At 44.5% G+C, this 21,037-nt stretch overlaps 1 protein-coding gene across 4 annotated transcripts in view; it reads right to left on the bottom strand.

Moving 5' to 3' along the window:
* Positions 1-21,037, bottom strand: part of arnt2 (aryl-hydrocarbon receptor nuclear translocator 2) — a 63,795-nt gene that overhangs the window by 20,803 nt on the left and 21,955 nt on the right. For 3 of the 4 annotated variants that reach the window (XM_079998355.1, XM_079998357.1, XM_079998358.1), the window contains 8 exons: positions 20,000-20,213; positions 18,619-18,832; positions 8,655-8,757; positions 6,731-6,796; positions 6,437-6,522; positions 4,545-4,621; positions 2,544-2,678; positions 676-750 (listed from right to left, as the gene is read on the bottom strand). In XM_079998355.1, the coding sequence (XP_079854481.1) occupies positions 676-750; positions 2,544-2,678; positions 4,545-4,621; positions 6,437-6,522; positions 6,731-6,796; positions 8,655-8,757; positions 18,619-18,832; positions 20,000-20,213 (970 nt within the window). The remainder of the gene's footprint in view (positions 1-675; positions 751-2,543; positions 2,679-4,544; positions 4,622-6,436; positions 6,523-6,730; positions 6,797-8,654; positions 8,758-18,618; positions 18,833-19,999; positions 20,214-21,037) is intronic. The other variant, XM_079998356.1, reaches the window with a different exon arrangement.

Raw genomic sequence — 21,037 nt, 5'->3', positions numbered from 1 at the left:
GTGGGGTGGGTGAGGGTGTGGTGTGGTGAGGGTGTGGTGTGGTGAGGGTGTGGGTGTAGTGAGGGTGTGGGTGTGGTGTGGGTGTGGTGTGGGTGTGGTGAGGGTGTGGTGTGGGTGTGGTGAGGGTGTGGTGAGGGTGGTGGTGTGGTGAGGGTGTGGTGTGGTAAGGGTGTGGTGAGGGTGGTGGTGTGGGTGTGGCTCCAGTGTCTTCACATTAAACCGATGAGCAAGGAGCAGGACACACGCTGTGAGGGCAGCGTGTGTCCCGGCTTCAAACAAGTTGTTTTTATGCAGGAGGTTGTTCATGTTTCATATTAATATTTAGGAAAATGAATTGAGAAAGAGTTCACATCATGAAAAACATCATTTCTGGATTCAAAGAGGATTAAAACACATTTGTTTGAAAAAAGGCAGTTTTGAAAAAAACATTTTTGACTCATCTTCTGTGTTTGAGGGTGAAACACTGTGCTGCTCTCCATGTGACCAGTCACAAATACATTCATTTGCATTATTTATTTTTCTAATAAACTTGGAAACAATGGTCAAATAAAAAGGTGCTACAACTTTAAACATATCATTTGACTTTTTTAAACTCCTGGTTTCTTGTACTTCAGGTATTTATTGAATTTATATCTATTTCTATGATAACAACTTCCCTAGAAGGCTGCAGCCTACCTGTTGGAAGCTCTCCCTCAGGTGGCTCTGGTCCTCTGGGTGGCAGAACTCCAGGATGTCTTTACCCAGAAGGTCCTGAGGCAGAGGGTCATGACACATTCAACTCGTTAAAAACATTAAACACATCAAATTCAGTCACACTTCAACGGCTATGAGGATAGAGGATATGAGCCCTGTTTCAATAATGCTGTGACTTTTCCTAAATATGCATCTTGCAACTGCCTCCGTTGTTAGAATTTGAACAGTGCACTGATAAACACAGATACTACAGATTTGCTCATGTTCTGACACAGCAATCACCACTTGAAGCAGCTCAAGCCACATCGAAATACATAATGGTACCAGCAGGGGGCGTCTGCCTCTCCTCCCGCTGCGGAACGACCTATTATGCATTTTCCGCCTTGGAAAATGAAAAGGCTTAAACATAACCAAGAGAACTGGAGTGCAGGTCTCTTGCGCCGCTGTGTTTTTATTTTAGAAGTATTCAATTTGGTCAGTTTCCTCGTTGTATGAAACCCAACCGAGGGGCTGTCCGTTGGGTCTTGATCACAGCGTAACGGAGAGAGAACGACCTCCGGTGCGTCACGGTGCTTGTTGCAGGGTTTCCAAACAAAACAAATATTTGGTTTCCTTATTCTTGTATGGAAAATGAAAACCGTAAACATAACTTAGAGAACTGGAGTGCTGGTTACCTGTGTTTACTTTAGATGGATTTGTTTTCCTCGGTTTCCTAATTGAACGAAACAAAAAGCCCCGTGCTGCGTCACGCACGTTGTTCCCCGTTGTTGTTGGACTTCATTTCGTACAACTGGATTTTTTTGTGTAAATACTCTTAACTTTTAAATAATAAATCCTGCACTTCTGTAATGGGGACACTTCCAGTCACTCTCTCAGGCTCCACCCCTCCACCCGCCCCCTCTCTGCATGTCTTTGGTGGTGGAGGCTTTGGCTCATCAGGCTGTGACACATACGTGCGTCACTGATCCCTGCTGTTCCATTCTGTTGTGTTCCAGTGATATTTGTTAAGTAGGTACAAGAACAACGTCTGGGTCAAAGATTAACATCTGTTTTTATTAATATGACCATTCAATTTGAGTCGGCGTTCGATTGACAACAATGTCATGTAAAAAATGTCTCTTTTATTCCATTTTCCAACGTGCACAGCGCTCCTCCACCCAACGTCAGATGTTCTCCAGAGGAAGGAACACTGTGTTGACTGAAGCCTCCGCTCGGCTGTAATTGAGCTGCGGTTGCTTCATCACAGGGTCAGAGGTCACGCAGCGCTGAGCTGCTGCCAAGCCAAGCCTTCTGTAATAAAACAAGCCTTTCTTTAAATATAGCGCAAAATGAAAATTTGAAAGCGGTGAACTTCAGCAAATTTTGGATCGAGCAGTAAGATGGCATCCCATCCCAGCCACTGCCTCAAAGCAGCACAAATTGAATTTTGGTTTTTGGAACACTGCTGCTGGGGTGGAAGAGTCACGACAACAAAACCATTCAATCCTATTGTTTCAATTTCTGAACTGATATGAAAATTTGAATATCCATACATTGTTTTGAAGTTATGCAACCAAATGAAATACTGTCGCTGGAGATGCATTTAATTTCTAATAATTTTGAAAAACTGGTCAAATAAGAAAGCACTATAATTGTACTTATTAGAGAGCCATTTAAATATTCAATTGAATTTGTTGCGCTAAAAATTTTGTATTATTCTGAATTATGTATAAAATGTCACAATATGGTGAGCCATCTCATCGCTATCGTATAAATCAATATTGACTCAAATCGTGACCCTGGTAAGAACCGATCAAAAGCTCCCAAAACGTGGTGAGACCAGTGGAGGTTGTGGTTCTGCGCGGACGGACCTGCGGCTGGTAGCCGATGACGTTGATGCAGCGCGGGTCCACGAAGGTGATGACACCGTCCGAGTTGTGGCGCGACAGGAACTCGGTGGGCACCGAGAGGCCGTTCATGTCCATGGAGACAGGAGAGCTGGTCACCTGACAGAGAGAGGAGAACCAACAACCTTTTCAGCAGGACCAGAGACACATCTCAGTCTTATCTCATCTTTTTCTTATCTAAGAGAAAACACCAGTCATGTTGTGAAAAAGTTCCTGAAAGTTGCTCGCAGCAATAAATTGTCCCTGGCTTTAATATGACTCAAGATGTTTGCTTTTGCTTAAATTACGGCATTACTCAATGTGAATTAGGCTTGGGCAATCGTGCAAAATTCCAATCGGCGATCGCTAGACAATTCTATGGGGAAGAGGGGGAGGGGTGTGCGTGCAGAACCTAATGTAATGCGGCAAATGCGGTCTCCCCGTTCCAGAAGTGCAGGTTTTTTTATTGAGAAATGAACACAAAAACATCCAGTTTTTGCTCAATGAAGTCCCATAGCAATGGACAGCAACGGGGAGACGTGCATGGTGCAGGACAGTGGGGACACTCAGTCTCTCAACTCAGTTGTTTAAAAATGTTGTTTCATACAAATAGGAAACAATCAAAAATAAAAATATCTCAAATAAAAACACAGGAAAACTGGCATGGGAGCCAGGAACCAGCGTGCACGGAGCAGTGCTGTCTGGAGGAGAAGTAAAATACCTCCGCTCCAGGTTTACATTTTTCATTTTCCATACAAGTAAATGAACTACATCTAAATCTTTCTCTATCAGATGATATTATGTTTTGATATATTATAATTACAATATATCCCATTTGCATATAGAGCGGGGAGGTGAGATCTCATCACAAGCGGTTCCTTAGGACATATGTGTAGACGAATTCTAATGCCGGGTGTAAACAGACGTACTTGTTTACTCATATTCCATTTGTGTTGATTCAGACAATACACTTCACAATGAGGGAACATAAAGTCACAACAACCAGAGTCTCGAAAACAGTCATCAGTCATTTTGACATGCAATACAGGAATACTTTTACACAATAAGCATTACACATAATCAATAATAATTCCAAAACATCTATGAGCGGAGGGGGCAGAGAGGGTGGAGGGAGAGCATCTCCACCCTCTCCCTCCACCCTCTCTTTCCCTCTCCGCTCCCACTCTGTTCCATTCAAAGGTGATCGATGGGTCAATGGATGATTTAATCGTCAACCTGCCCAAGCCTTCCATGAATGCGAAATCTGAAGACTTCCTTTCAGACCTCGTCCACATGTACACAGATTTTTCTGAAAATACATTTTTCCTCCTCCATTAAAAGATCCACAAGAGAACACAAAGACGACTGAAGACGCTCACATAAGAATTCCAGGCCAGTAGGGGGCGATATTGATAAAAGCTGGAGTCAAACACCACAAGTACATGAGCAGCGTGCAGCGTATTGAGCTTTTCCATCATTTCACTGTACAGACGCCGTTCCTCGGCGTTGGAGAGACTTTTAAACTTCTAGTGGAGCCACGGAGAACACAGCGGTCGCCGGGCGTCACTCGTCGGTTTCTGACTCGTGCAAACGCAGAGGTTGAGGTCCTGACGTCAGCCTGGAAGGCCTTTTCCAAAAGCTTTGTTTCCAGTTTCTAAAACGCAGATAAAATACTACGTTTTCAAAAATATTGGTATATGTGGACGAGGCCTCAAACTCTGCATTTCAAACCAGATTTTTCTCTGGTTTATTAATTTGTTGTTCTTCCGTTATTTACTTGCTCTCAAGAGCAAGAGCAAGCAATGCACCAGACTCCAGAAGAGTGGGAAAGCGGCGACAGTTTCCCAGAATGAAAATATGAGAAGCTGCAAACTGGCTTCCACAGGTCACCGCAGGTTGAGGATCACAGCGACGCTCGTAGCATTAACAGTGACTGTGTCAGTGTGTGAGAACTGAGGATGAGAGCACAAGCACACACTTCCATACCTGCAGCCTGCCGATGGCCACCAGGCAGTATTTACTGCTCTGACCCGCTTCCGTGTCTTCCTCTGGTATCGTCATACCTGGGAGAGAGAGAGAGTATGTGGTCAGTGTAGGACAGGTGTGGTCAGTGTAGGACAGGTGAGGTCAGTGTAAGACAGGTGTGGTCAGTGTAAGTCGGGTGAGGTCAGTGTAAGACAGGTGTGGTCAGTGTAAGACAAGTGTGGTCAGTGTAAGACAGGTGAGGTCAGTGGAGGACAGGTGTGGTCAGTGTAAGACAGGTGAGGTCAGTGTTAGACAGGTGTGGTCAGTGGTGAGGCCAGTGTAAGACAGGTGTGGTAGAGACAGACATGCACTTTCTACTACACTGTCAACCATACCAACACATCAGACAATGTTTTTATAAATTCAACTCAAGATTAGCATCATTCACCGCACTGTCTGATGAGTAAAGATGGCCGTGCTCCCCCCCAGCTGGACGCTTCATGTTAGAACGTCATAAAATCTGACGTTCTGTAACCCACATTTCACATACTGGTCCTTTTTATATTTACTTACATTTTACTTTTATTGTTATCATTGTAGTCGTTGTTGTTGTGGTTGTCAATGTTATTACTCTTATTATTATGGGATTAATCTGCCTTCTTGCTTTGGCAATACTGTTGTAATAACTGTCATGCCAATAAAGCTGAATTGAATTGAGACAGAGAGAGAGAGGGAGCGAGAGAGAGAGAGGGAGATAGAGAGAGAGAGGGAGAGAGAGAGGGAAAGAGAGAGAGAGACTTTTTTTGACTTTTAAGGTTCCTTTAATTGCAGTAAGTCATGTCACAGCAGCAGCAACTTGACCACGAAGGAACCAAAAAAACCCCACAAAAACCAGAGACAAATCAGTCAGGAGAGACAGACAGAGAGAGAGAGACAAATCAGTCAGGAGAGACAGACAGAGAGAGAGAGACAAATCAGTCAGTAGAGACAGACAGAGAGAGAGAGAGAGAGGGAGAGAGACAAATCAGTCAGGAGAGAGAGAGACAGAGAGACAGACAGAAAGAGAGAGAGACAGAGAGAGAGATGTGTGTCTGTGTGTGCGTGTCTTTCAGGAATCTCTGTGCGAACGTCTCGTGTCTGTAGGATCCGGAACATTCCGGGAGGATTTTATTTTTAGACCCAGGAAGTGTAGCATGTGTTAACAATCTCACACACACATTGTGTAGAAATAATGAAAACAAATATTCCAGTCAGGGCTCCATGATGTGGACGTTGCTCAACCTCAGCTCAGATCCAAAACCTAAACACCTGCAACCCCCGCACCCCAAGCACACAAACACAGGGAGATTCCACTCCATGGGGGGTGCATTCCAATCCCTCACAACCTGGGAGTGTGTGTCTGTGAGGGATGTCACCAGAGATGAGTGATGTCACCAGAGAGTGCATTTCAGGCCTCGTGTGCTTTCTGACCCAGCAGCTCAACAAGCCGGTGAGTTAAGTTCATAAATACTCAGAATAATTTCATAAGTTCATTTACGCACATACAACAACTCATCATGTGCAAAGAACCACATTTGTATATTCTGTTGTTTTTTTTATATATTTGACCATTTCAGTTTAGTATTTTTCAGCTATATACTTGCCATTATCTATTTTGTATTGACTTTACTTTTTATTCTATTTCATTTTACTTCATTATTATTATATTTAATTATTTGTATTTTTTCTCAGACTGCCGAGCTCTTTTAATGCTAATCTGTAGGAACACAACTGTAACACATTCCTCCAACATGTACACCTGGAGGAATAACCTCCTTCTGGTTCTGATTGTGTGTGTGTGTGTGTGTGTGTGTGTGTGTGTGTGTGTGTGTGTGTGTGTGTGTGTGTGTGTGTGTGTGTGTGTGTGTGTGCACCTGCGGGCGGCCAGGCCTTGATGTATCCGGTGCAGTGCACCACTGAGTACTGAGCTTCTCCTTCCTTGGAGGGTCCCAGACCATTCCTACACACACACACACACACACACACACACACACACACACACACACACACACACACACACACACCCCCCAACAGGACATAGTTCTCTTATCAACAAGAAACAAACAGGGATAGATGGAGAGACAGACAGGGGGAAGGAGAGATGGAGTGGCATACAGGTGGCGGGAAGGATGGAGAGACAGACCGGTGGAGGTGAAGACAGTTCTCACCTGTAGCGCTTCCTCATGTTGGACAGACGGTTCAGAGATATGTGATCCAGAGGAGCATTGCCACACCTGCAGCCACGCGCACACACACACACACACGCACGCACGCACACATCAAATCAGAATCAGATGAATTAAATCCAACGCTGACTTTCAAAACTGACATCGCTCTGATTTGATACATGAAGTGAACTGTAAATAAACAAACATCTTTCTTTCCTGAAAAGGGATTTTAGATTAAATTTTTTTTTTTTCTACTTTTCTCACTCAGAATTTTGTTAGTTGAATCAGATTCGGCTGTTCAATGCGAATATTCGACTATTCGGGGTGATGAGTGATTGTGGCCGTGCCTTGGGTCTGGTTCCCAGGCCCGTATCAAACGGGTCCCGGGGCTGAATGATTGAAGACGTAGTGTGGAAGAGCTGCCACGCCCGCTGTCGTGGAATAGCGAGCTCTGTAGGGTTTTTCCAGTGAGCACAGGTTCAGCTTCACACCTTCTGCCTGGACTGAACCCTCATAAATCAGCTCATAATTCTCTAAAGATCTTGTTTTGTCGTGTCCATCCTCTGGTGTGAACTCTCCATAAGTGACCGTTTCATCAAGTGTTTTTTTATTACCGACGGACTCGACCGATTCTGCTGTTCTCTTAAGATTTCACGGTTTGTTTGGCAACTTCTGTGACGCTGCCGAGGAAAACACGCACAGAACTCATTTCCCATCATGTCATGTATACGGGCACAATAAAAAGCGTGAAAAACCAATTCAAATAGGAATGCAAATGCACGGTGACAGCATGATGGGAGTCTGGCAGGAGCCACAGCGCCCGGTGCTTCTGATCACGGGCTTCACGGCTCTGACCCGGCTGGAACCAGAGTCTGGCGGCTGCGGATTGGAGTTCTCTAGCGGAGATAAGGCTGCGTGGGCCGCATGCACGCGCTGCTCTGTGGAACAGCCTCGTGGTGCGAGCGTTACATAAGGGAAGGCCTTGAGCTCATAATGGCTTCTCTAAAGTGTTTGGGGCTGTTTTCAATTTGCAGCGAGCCTCCAGTAGAAGCTCGAACGGAGAAGCACATTCCAGGCCGTGCAGCAGGCGCTGGTTATCGTGCGACTCGCAGGCCTGTGTTTGACTGATAAAGACAAAGCCATGCTTACTCAGCACGCAGGACTAATTGGAGAATGGCATGTTATTTTGTGTTATTTTGTATTATTTCGTGTTATTTTGGTTCGACATAAACTCCCTGTGATATCAAAGCTGTGTGACGCAGTTTGGGGACCAGCGTGGGATAAAACAGACGTTGTAAGATAAATACTGCAGACAGCAGAGTGTGTCTGTGTTAAGATGGGGGGGTGGAGAAGTGGAGCGCAGATGGCGGTGCAGGAATCTCACAGACTGAAATCATTATTCAAATATTCATACCAGCATACAACAAACCAGCTGTAATTATCTGTCAAGCAGCGAAATATCACTCATTTTTAAACGTAGCCATCACAGAGAAAAAGCGTGCGGCTCCGAGTTCACGCAGTGTGAAATGGGTCACAGGCGCACGCACATCGCAATTTAAAAGTCAGGTGTGAATGGTGCATGCTGGGTAATGTTATCACTATGCACCGTGTACATGCTGTCACAGCTGGCTGCAGAGGAACAACTCTACTGTGAAGGACAAGAACCGTTGAAGATGTTATCATTTCTATCATCATTACTGTTATTATTATTACTAGTAATATTACTAGTCTATTTTTCCGTCTTCATATTACACAACTCAAAGCCACGGGTTTGGGTGTGGGAGGAGTTGGGAGACGCCGTGGAGAAGGACTTTATAAAACGTTATCACAATCAGCTAAGACACACACACACACACACACACACACACACACACACACACACACACACACACACACACACACACACACACACACACACACACACCTCATGCGGCAGATGAAGGAGCGTCTGGAGCCCATGCACATCCTCATGGAGGACTGCTGTCCCTCCTTCTTCACCGTCCCTGTCTTCAGGTCCAGAATCCGACCTGAAACACACACAGAAGAAAGAAGCCAATCAGCAAGATGGACAGAGACAAGGACAGAAGGAGACAAGGACAGAAGGAGACAAGGACAGACGGAGACAAGGACAGACGGAGTCAAGGACAGACGGAGACAAGGCAGACAGAGAGGAAGACAGATGGAAAAGAGCAAACACTTTAATTATTCCTGGAGGCTTGTTCTTCTTTTTATTCTTCTTGTCGTGGAGCTAATGGCCCCAGAACGTGTTAAATGGGCTGAAGACACAGAAACAAGCTCCAGCTGACATTCTTATTCAATAAAGCTTCCGAAAATTAAATTGCCCCCCCCCCTCCAGACCCTTAATCAGGAACAAGGGAATTAAAGGAGGAACGTGCGCTGCGACCCGCTGGGCATCGAGCAGTGCCTCAGCAGAAGACGACACGGTACGGACCCAAAGGAAGCGTCAAGTGGACACACTGAAAACCTCCTGTTTGAGTGCTTCAAGCTGGTTTTACCATGGAAGCACCAATCTATTTTTAACATGAAAACAATCAACATCTTATTATTTCACCAATAATCAATCATTCTTTCTTCTTTGAGGACCCTGAACATCTTGAAGCCATTTTTTTAAGTAATGCAAAGGAGGGTTACGGGGTGAAAGTTTTACATTTTAATTCAGATAAAAAAGAGGGAGTAAAACGTGGCAATGTCTTGTGCACGGCATCAGCCCTGATTGGATAAGAGTCACTTCAAATGGACCAAGCAGAACGTCTGCTTCTACCTCGAGGTCTGAGATATCTGTAAGAAAAAAGAGAGAGAGACAGACGTAAAGAGAGGCAGATAGACAGAGGGAAAGAGAGAGACAGAAAGAAAGAGAGAGAGGGAGAGACAGACAGACAGAAAGAGAGAGACAGAAAGAGAGGCAGATAGACAGAGCAAGAGAGGGAGAGCAAGAGAGGGAGAGAGCGAGAGAGAGGGACAGAGAGCGAGAGAGAGGGCGAGAAAGAGAGAGAGCACAATGTGCCTGAACAAGGCCACATAGACTCTGAACATGAGAGACAGCAATTAGAAAAATAATTCAGATCATTGATGTTATAGTCTGATCAACACACACACACACACACACACACACACACACACACACACACACACACACACACACACACACACACACACACACACACACACACACACACACACAGAGTCTGGTCATGTGATCCAGCACTCAGCACTGCAGCAGCGCTACAACAACATTTTCTTAATTCAGAACCTGGAGAACATTGGTAAACAGGGCGGGGGGGTTTGATGGACTGTCCCAACAGATGGAGCTGAGGGTGCTCCATCTCCATCTTCTTTTTGTGAGGCAATGACACTAACCACCGAGCAACCGTGACACCAAAGACCACCATAGAATCATATGGTGCACCACCCCATCAATATCACATTCAATCAATTTTGAATCAAATGCTGATCCTTTGTGTTGAAATCAAATAGTGTGACACCCTGAACCCTGCAGTACTGACCTGCAGCAGTACTGACCTGCAGCAATACTGACCTGCAGCAGTACTGACCTGCAGCAGTACTGACCTGCAGCAGTACTGACCTGCAGCTTGATCAGAGGCAAAATGAGGGCAAACCTGGCGATTGCACGAGATCTGCACATTGGAGCATTTATACAGTACATGTGTGTTGGCTGTCTGTGTGTGTGTGTGTTGACTGAATGTGCGTGCAGATCATTACAAGCTTGTCAATTGGTCTTCATTATCATTATCACCTTTGGGCTCATGACGAGTGGAACTGATGCAGCCCAGATGGGAATGGCATCCTGAGCATCCCCACACAGGAGGTTCATTAGAGAGATCTCACACACACACACACACAAACACACACACACACACGTACGTGTGGGGGGGCTAAGACCGTGGACATGCATGTAACATAAATACTAAACAGACCAGGTCACGTCACAGCTGATTGGTCCCCAACACGCACAAGGCCAGGAACGCAGTATCTCAATAACAAACGCATTCCCTACATGAGGCCGCTGCCATCAGCACACTGCGCTCCTCTGACCCGGCGGCGGTGGTTTGATGAGGGCATCTGGCTTGGATTCCCTTCTAAGACGCCGGATTAGAGACCAGAGAGGAACTAGGCTTGATGGGCTTCAAAACACAATCGTCACCTTGCAGAGCCCCTAATTACACCGAGCAAATCAAGACAGGCTTTAAACGTCATAGCATGCACCATTTAAGTTGCAGTAAATTAGTTGCTGGTGGTTGATTATCACTGCACATGTCTCTGTCTAGGAGTATAGCTGGTGAACTGTCACATGTGACATAAAGACCTTTGGGCCCCAAAAGAAGAGTGTATGTGTCATGTTGGAGTTCACTGTAACCACTCAATGTGTTTTATGCAGGTTTACCATCAATGCAACAGTCAAACAAGTTGTTGCAAGACCAGACACTGTTGAACAAATACTTTCCTCACGTCTGCGTTACCACACCAAATAAATTATTATACATTTGAACACAGCAAAACCAGGCTGGCCAAATAAACACACAAAATGAATACAATCCCAAAAGCTATGCACATACAACCATATAACCATATATGCAAAAACACTATCAGTGATAGTCAACCAAATCACCATCAAATCATCTATTAAGTCAAAAAAAGTGTTTGCGATGAGGGTGAGTAAAATCCCATCTGTGTGTGAGTCATTGAAAAGCATTTGAAAGTCCTGATGTTTGTCTTAAGGGGGCCATTGCCACCCTGGTGGTTCTCACCAAAGCTCATTTTTCTTTCAGCATTTCAAAGGGCAAACTAGCAAAGCTGTTATTATTTGGTGAATCTGTCCAAGCCACCGTGCCAAATGGTGTGTGCTGCTGTGCAGAGCAAATTCAAATTGCTGCTGGAAAGAGCCTATATCTTCCCCAAAGCCGCCTCAACAGCTCTGCATGGGCGGTCAAGTGCAGCGTCAGCTCTGCTGGCCACTCGCACCGAGCTGCTGGAGACAAGTTTCTAGTAAATAGCAAGGTTGAACCCCCCCAACGCTAAGCACACCCTGTCCATAATAACCCAGTTAGAGCCCATAAGCTAACAAAGAAAGTCTGTAGCGATGTGTTTGTGTGAAATTAACTGTGTGTGTGTTTGTGTTCCGTCAGTCTACCTAGTCAACAAATGATTACCATGGTGGACAAAAATGATTGGAGTGGATGAACAGCACTCGGTCCTTTTCCAGGGAAGCTGCAGGAAGCCTCAAGCAGGCCGCTTAATAATCCCAGGGGGAAATTACTTTTGTTACAACTCCAAATCTACATACAACATATTTACATACAACATATTTACATACAACATATAATAATTATTAAGAAACATTTATATATAAATATATATATAAACATATCTATATACACATGGTAAAGTGTAAAATGTACAGTTAAAATGTGCAAAAAGAAGAAGGTGCAGAAGGTGCATCAACTCTAAAGCACATGTCAATGACTGTCCATTACATTTTTTAATATCTGTTGTTATAATTCTAGGATCCTTAAATCAACTGGTGTTGTGGGTGCAGTTGGTAAACTTTACACATGCAGACCATAAAGGATCCATAATAATCTCCAAGCAGGTGCAACAATAGCATATTTAGCTTGATATATTTATGCATATTGTTGGATCTTTAGCGATCTTCAGGTTCAGTTAACTAAGTGATCAATGGCAGATCACCCAGTTCCCACTGGCAAACGAAGCCCTTCTTTTCTTATTAATTATTGGTATTTCATTCTATTATCATATACAGTATGTAATAACCTGGAGCCTCAACTTAATCATCAGACCAGGTGAGATCACCACGTCCAAATCCACCCTCTGCTTCCTCACTACAAGCACCAAACAGCCTCCATGCTACTAATAAATAGAAAAAGCAACTTTGATATCAATCCATTGTTTTTATTTAAGCCAAAGTGCGATCCAGCAGAGAAAACAGCGTCTCCTGCTCCGTCAGCGGAGCAGACATGAGCTCCCCTCTGGTACCTCTGTGCCCGAAGCAGGAAGTTCATTATATGGAGAAATCAGGGTGTGGTGTGGTTGATGCTCATTTGCAGTCGCGTGCACACACCTGTCAATAAGGAATGAGTTTCATATGAATCGATATATGCAGATATTTAGAAAAAATGTGGTCGATAAGCAAACGTGACTTTGTGTATCCAGCTCTTTTGAGCAGAAACTAAGAACAATTCTACGCACATATTTGTGAATGAGGCCCGAGGAGAGGTGGAGAGGTAAAGCAAAGTAGAAGTAGAGAAAGGTAAAGAGAGGTAAAGAAAGGTAGCCTAACCCAAGAGGTAGAGAGGTATAGAATGGTAGAGAGGGGTGGAGGGCAACACCTCTACACCCCACTCTATTCATCTTTTTTTTATTGCGGCAAAGTGAGGGAGAGAGGGAGGTGGAGGTGGAGGTGTAGAGTGGCTGCTGATGTCAGTCCTCCTCTCCTGTCCGCTCTCTCCTCATCTCTTCCATTCAGCTGTTTCACAGCAGGATGCTCTACGAGGCCGATCGCTGCTGTCAGCTTCTGTAGTGTGACTACGTGAGGAAGACAGGAAGACAGACAGCGAGAGAGAGACAGGGACTAAAGGAACACCAGAGAGCAGCAGACAGGAAGCTGCTGGACCGATGAAGATATGAGCGTTTGAATGACTAAATAAAACTCCATCTTTGGAGCTCCAAGCAGACATCAAAGTACCTCTACATTTGCCAGACACGGCCTGGCGCCAAACGCCTGAGTTCACTCTCCTCTCGCTGGCCGCTCTTCTCTCTCCCTCCATCTGTTCATCCCCTTTTTCAGGAAGAGAATTTCAGTCTCTGTGCCATCTGCCCGTCCTCTGCTCATCTCTCCTTTCCTCCCTGGTTCTAATAGAGGGAGAACATGAGGTGTCTGGCAACGCTTCATCCTTCTGCTTGGAGCAGGTGAGCTCTCTCCAGCGGCATGGAGCTCAGCAGTTCCTCAAGCTGTTCATTAGGAGTGTGTAGGACAACATGACTGGCTGGCCAGCGTTAACAGCCACAGTGCATTTATTTACACGCTTCCTATTCACCCTCGATGCAAACTGACGTGCAATGCATTATGGGAGCAACATGTCCAGATTCTGGAGGCGTGTTTGTTGAGTCTGACGTTCCTCATCGGAATGAAAGAGTTGGCTCATCAGATCTGTCCAGAAACTCCCAAATATAGTGAACAACCTTTGACCCTTGCCACTGTACATGTGAAATGAATAAATAAAATGCTGTGGTGAAAGTTGCTGCACCACCTCCAGCTTGAAAACTGAAACACAGAAAGGAACTAGGAACTTAGTTCCTAGGATTTAGGATTTTCTGCCTTTTTTCATAGGAGGAACTTGGTTCTAAAACTGGTTCCACATGGATAGTTTCTGGCCACCAAAAAGTCCCCACAAGTGAGGTTTTACTTTTTGTTGCAATGGGAACCATTTGTGCAGAGTTTGTAAAACTGCGCCACACCGATCGGTCAAATTCAAGCTACACAAGAATCGTCGAGCACACCGATACCCGAAAAGATCTGATAAAACACTGCCTGCTTGTAGCGCTGACCTCCCTCTTTTTATACAAGAACATGGAAAGTAAATGCAACGACAGAACCAAAAATACAGCAAGTGAAGTGCCCAGCGGGGGCTGAAATGACACATCAAACCTGACAGTCGCACGCATCACCTCCTCCTGATTTGTAAACTCTTCACGGTTGCTGCGTGCGGTGGGAAAGCAACCAACACGTTAGAGGCTGCTCAGATTCCCGTTTCAGAACATTCCACACTCAGCTCCTCTACCTCGGTGGAGAAGCGGTTGATGTGGTGCACCGTCCAATCAGGTGCAACAAGGACCTTTTTGACTGGTCGTTGGCAGCCATCAAAGCATGTTGTTGTCTAAAAGCCTCTGTCACATGGAGCTGCAGGGAAAAGGAAAGGCCAATCCCTTCAACATCTGAGGGTGACGATGATGATGATGAAGTGAAGGTGACAGAAATGTTAGAGCAACATTGAGTTCTTGCGGTGGAGCGTGTCGCTCTCTCTCTGCCTCCTTCGATTACACACCACGTCAGCAGGGAAACTCTGCAGCGCTAAGAAATGAACAGAGCTTTCAAATACGCCCCCATGTTGTTCTCATCTTTCAATCATCCACAGTGAAGCCACTTACTGTGAATTTCTTTTGACCATTTGTGCCATCAGGGGGAGTTGAAACACAAATAAATGTGTCGCCAAAGTGACAACACAAGGTGCACGTCCAAAAGCCCACGATGGTCAAATTACTGGAATTACTGTACAGAGTCATTGACCATTTCCTGTTTCCTCTGTGGAATGCATCATGGTCATTGTAGATGAAGTATTGTTTCTTTGGTTAATTACGTGAGTGGAGCATTAAACGCTGTTGGGGCTCCGTCCACTTTTTTACTTCTTCAGTGTAGAATACAAAGACACCGTCACTGTTCATTTGGACTTTTTCATAAAATGTTGATGTTCATTTGTTAAACATTATTTCACAGAAAGCCCTGATATTAGAACCCTGCCTGGGGTCACACCCTGATAGCCAGACACAGCAGACAGCCTGGACAGTCAGACAGACAGAGCCTGCTGCTCCAGCACACTCACAACTAAACTAACTTTTTGAGAAAATGTAGATGTTTGTTTCCCCGTTATAACAGGAAGTCTAAATACTTCAAACGTCCACTATGGTCAAATGACTGGAATAACAAAAAAACGTCAGTTTAACACACAGACAGGCAAGAATCAAATCCTCCCATGAGCGTGTGAAGGGTGAAAGGTGAAAGGTGTCCGTGTGTCTAGTACCAGCTCAGAGACGTTACAGTGATTGTTGTTGAGTCCATAAGGTACATGTGAGGTAGGATGTCAAAACAGAGAGGATGTTTTTAGGGATTAGCAGCGAGGACAGAGCGCTACTCAACACGTGTTACTCAGACCTCCGTGCACTACAGACAGCAACAACTGGGCTGAGAGAAAAAAAAAAAAATCATTCTTTCCACTGCTGTGCTGCTGCCAAACGCACGGAGCTGGGGTTCAAACACCGAACAGAAAATAAAAAAAAAACGTGCCACGGAGTACCACAGAATTCGATTTCACACTGAGAAATGGCTGAATGCTCTGAATGGCGTGCATCTGTGTTTATATGTGTGTGTATGTGTGTGTCAGTGTGTGTCTGTGTGTCAGTGTGTGTGTGTGTGTGTCAGTGTGTGTGTGTGTGTGTGTGTGTGTGTGTGTGTGTGTGTCAGTGTGTGTGTGTCAGTGTGTGTGTGTATCAGTGTGTGTGTGTGTGTGTGTGTGTGTGTGTGTGTGCATGGTTGTGCCAAATGTAGAATGACATAGTTGTGAAAGTGTTTCCCTGTTCAAGTTACTTTAATGTGTTCACATCATAGAGGGATCTCAAACCAACGGCCCAGGGGCCAAATCCAGCCCACCAGATCAGACAATTTGATGTGGCCCACTACATGTTGATAATATATTGTTAAATCTGGCCCCCAAATTCATTTTGAATCATAATGCTTGATTAATCCACACAATTTCACTTCATGTTTTCAGAACATAGAAGAGAATGAAAGAGAATATAACAAAGGTTTTTATGATTAAATGGAGAAGGTGAAGATGTCCTGGCCCGTGGCCCCCAGGGAGCTTCGGACCCCTGATGTGAAGGCTCCCGGAATCTGGAGTGAATCTTCTAGAGCTATCTTATCTCATGTTGGTTTGAGAGACGTGTTTCCTCCAGCTCTTGATGTTGATGCTTTATGATACACCCCCTGCTGGGTACCATGACAACTGAAGCTCTCCAAGGAGCCTTGAGGGGACCCAGGGGGTCTGGCAGAAAATGGTGAACACTAGAGATGCACCGATCCATTGCTTTTCAGTTCAGAGCCGATTCTGATACATATGTGCCGGATATGTACCTTTGCATCGTACATCAACATCGCCGCAAATGAGGACGGTTGTGGAGTAGGAACAAAAACTTTTTTTTGATTCCAGGTCAATCATACACCCTTGATTATAAAAACAACCCACTGAAATGGGTTGGGGAATGGATACGTTTCGTGCTTTTTATTCCGGAAAACAGGAGCTCTCCTGTTTACTTGTATTTGTTTACAGGCCAGTCTTGGCCATTCCAATATGGCGGCCACGTTGACAAAGGATGTCATGTTTGCTTTAAACCGGAACCAACGCGAGCCCAAGGACGTATGTGTGTAGTTTTTAATCCTCATCCTGTCATTCATTTCAGTGTGGTGCTGCACAAATAAAACTACAACTCCCACATATTCAGAAACATGACGTCTTATTTTGAGGACCAACACAGCTGAACAGCTGCTTCGATCTGTCACCGTTTGCCCAACTCCTTACAGGTTCATTATTTGCTGAGTTTAATTCTCGAGGAGGCACACCATTAAATGAGCACAACAAAACAGGTGCTTTATGGTCCAGCGCAATCTATGGAGTAGAATTTGGATCGGCGAGTCAGTCCGATAGCCAATGAGTGAATGACGCCAGTATCTGGTATTGGATCAGATCGGTCCCATCTCTAGTAAAGACACAGAAGAGAATGAACAAAGTGATGCAAATCACAGAGAAAGAGTGTAATTGTCAAAGCAGCAACACGGTGAGATGCAGCTCCCTGCACTGCTCAGCTGCACCAGTTACACGAGGCTTCATTCTTACATTTTGGGGCAAAATTGGCCCCTTCCTATGCAAATGAGCCTTGTTGCAAATAGCGGCTGATTCACAAACAGCAGCGCTAGTAGCCACGCCCAGTTAGAGAGGCCACACCCAGTTAGAGAGGCCACACCCAGTTAGAGAGGCCACACCCGGTTAGAGAGGCCACGCCCGGTTAGAGAGGCCAAAAAGGTGAAAAGAGGCAGCGCTGTGTGATGGTCTGCAGAGAGCTGGTGCAACTGAAGATCCTTTAGAACGGGGGTCAGGCCCACAATTTCCAGTGATCCGTCAATTCCATTTTTACATAATTCTTATTATAATTACCATAACTCTCACAGCATCTGCTGGTAGTGGAACGTGCAGCGCTCAGTGGCAACTTGTTGAAACGTTGAATTATTTATTGTACAAAAAATGGGTTACAAACGTTGACAAAAACGGTTCTATAATAGCTATTTAACTCAAAAGAGATCGAAAAAACAACTAGAAGTTACAGGGAACAGTGATAAAATGGTCAAAACTGACATTGAACCACAGATGGCATCGAACCTCAGGACCATGGACAGCTCTGCAGGCCCCGTCCTTTCGGGTGCAGTCACCCGGAACTTGGTGAAGTTAAATATATGAAATGAGCTGTCGTCCTTTCTACATTTGAACATTAAGATTCAGTGAGAACTAGAATTCCTTAAGAAAAATGTAAATATATACACATCTAATTAATTTAATAAATGAACTGTGTGAGAAGAGTTTTATTATAGATTTACTCGAACTATTTCAATGTTTTATAGTCACTGCATATCAACCTAAAAATACCAAGTAAATCGTATCTTTTGTGAATCAGGCAGGAAGTCGGCGCAGGTAGGAGGAGCAATGGATGGAGTTATTATGCTTCTGCATCCATTTCTTTGTGAATTTGTCACACAGATGTTTGCAGGCACAGCAGGTAGAATGACGCCAGAGGCAGAGGGGGAATGTAACAGGATGACGGTGCCCTCTGGTGGCTTTAGTGAGTATCAGCAATGCCAAAAGCGTGTGTGTTAAACGTGATAAAGCTTTACGTGGAAGCTCGGCCGCAGCTCCCTCCTTTTCTCTTTTATTAAGGAAACACTGTCGATTTAGAAACGTTTGACAGTTTTGATATTTCAAAACTGTTGCCATGGCTGCCACAGTTACCTGTCATGGAGTTCTCCGAGGTGCTGAGCTGCTCCCGCAGCTTGTCCACGTCTTCAGGGTGGACCTGCTCGTACAGTGTGCTGCCGAACCACTCCGACTGCGGCTGGTTCAAGACGGGAGCAACCGAGTCCGACACGTAGATGACCCGGCCCGTCTCCGCCGCCACCACGAACAGGAAGCCATCGGCCGCCTCCAGGATCAGGTGCTTCAGCTCCTGCAGCACGTGCACGCACGCACATGCACACGCGCACACAGTTTGATATTTTAGTTTCATAAGATAAAGAAAAAAAAACAAACAGCATTTCTTTCTTAGTTTGTTTTTCATATTGTTTATTGACCTCACTGATACTGCAGCGTAGAACAAAACAGGAGGTCACAAAGGGTTAAATCTCATCCTAAACCATGATTTGAGTTGAGAATTTAATGATTTATATGATACATTATACAGTATATTCTTTATATGATATATATGTTTATATTATAGGTTGATTATTATAGATCATAGACATTATAGATGATTAAAAAAAAAATTAATAAACATTAATATATTAAATCATTCATTGTTATTGTTCAGATTTTTATTAATTTCCTTTGCACTTTTTGGGCTAAAATTGTCTGGAACAGAATGACCACTGCAGCTACAGACACAGTCAAGGTGTCGTTAGAACCCGAATGTCACAGACATCGTGGTTTCAAGTTTCATCCAAATTGATTCATAAACGGAGCAAAATTGGGTGAAAATCTGACTCAATTTAACGGGAAGTAGTCGAAGCAGTCTTTCCTGCTTCACCCACACGCCAACGGTCAGGAAGCTTCCATCGGGTCCGCGAGCCAGAAAAGTTTGTGGAAGACGCTTGGTGACGTCATCATCCAATTTGCTATAAATGTGCAGGTTGTGGTTCTGAACGTCCATTCAGGTGGTTTGCAGTGCGTGGTGTGGAGTCCATGGCTCTGTTGCCATGGTGTCTGTGTGTGTTTATGTACCTTCTGAGCGGGCGGATGTTCCATTGACATTTTATCTCTTGGATCTTTTTGTAAATTAAGACATTTTATTTGGATCTAACCCCGCGTTAGGTGCAGCGGTGTCGTCCTCCTTACTTTGGGGGATCCCTAATCATTTACGTCAGCCGCTGCTGCGCTCAATGGAGCCTCGGAATATTGTAACTCGTTTTAGACGTAATGCTGATGTTAAGAGGAGCGACAACATGACATGATGCTACGTTTCATGGGAATTCGAAAATTTGTAATTGGTGTGGATAATGGACCTTGTGTATTGCTGCCTGCAGCTATATTTATGATTACGTTTGTTGTATTTGCTGTTCCCTATGGTTTCAAAGTGTTCTCTAAATACCTATTAATGTTAAAATTCAAATTCCCGTACCTGCTCGGTGAGGAAGGAGGGCTTGTAGGCCCCGTCGGTGGACGTGTTCCCTGTCCCGCGCATGGACTTCATGTGGGACACAGCCATGCGCAGGATGGTCAGCTTGTCGGGCTTGCGGGCCAGCGCGCTGCAGGTGGGCACCATGTCGGACAGCTCTGTGATGTACTGAGTCATCTTGTTTCTCCGACGGCGCTCGATCTCGCTGTGGTTCTCTCTGAAACAGAGAGGAGGCGTTAGACCTCCCTGCCTGACTGCCTGCGGGGGGCGCTGCGCTGTCCGGCGGTTTCTAGATTCTGACCTATTGACTGTGTTGGGAAGATTGAAAAAAACAAAAGTGATGATTCTGATTCTGAGTGATGCCGAGGAGACGATCTGCTCTTTATTTGATCCACGTTTCCCACTGAAATTTATAATCAATCATCAGTAAAAACCGAATATATAAAATAGTAGCCAGATGAATGAATGGGATATGACCTTCAATATCCTGATATGAGGTCTGAAATATAACATAATGTTTTTATTTGAATAAAATGTGACTTGTGGTCTGATATAGTTCAATGTGATGAACCTCGGTTGTATCACTTGAAGCTGCATTAAGCTGAATCTTCTCCCAATCAGAGGTGGAAAACTCCAGGTTCACAAAGTAAAAGTCCTGCTAGGTTTTTGCTCCAGCCGTGCACAAATTTAGCAAATTGTTCACTTGTAAAACAATGAAAAAGAAAACGCACTAAAACTGAAGATTTAAAATAATTTTGGATGGATACTATTCTCTCATAATACACAGCCATATTTTGGTTATTGTTTGTTTATCACTCTCATCCATTAAGTATTTCTCTATCTATGAACCAGAAACATTTTGTAACTTTACTTATCTATGTTTTCCCACTTGGTCCTGTGTTTACAAACCCAATAACACGTATGCCAAACTATTCAGAAATGTACAGTATTTTGACCGGAACTGAGCCATCAAATTATGATTGCTGAGACAGCAGTAGGCAGAGCGACATTTGTCTTATTTAGTTTTGAACTAATGGTCCA

This window comes from Zeus faber, assembly GCF_960531495.2.
Source record: "Zeus faber genome assembly, chromosome: 3".
NCBI classification, from domain to species: Eukaryota; Metazoa; Chordata; class Actinopteri; order Zeiformes; family Zeidae; genus Zeus; species Zeus faber.
Note: the sequence above shows the minus strand (reverse complement) of the source record. Positions and strands in the feature narration are given on the sequence as shown.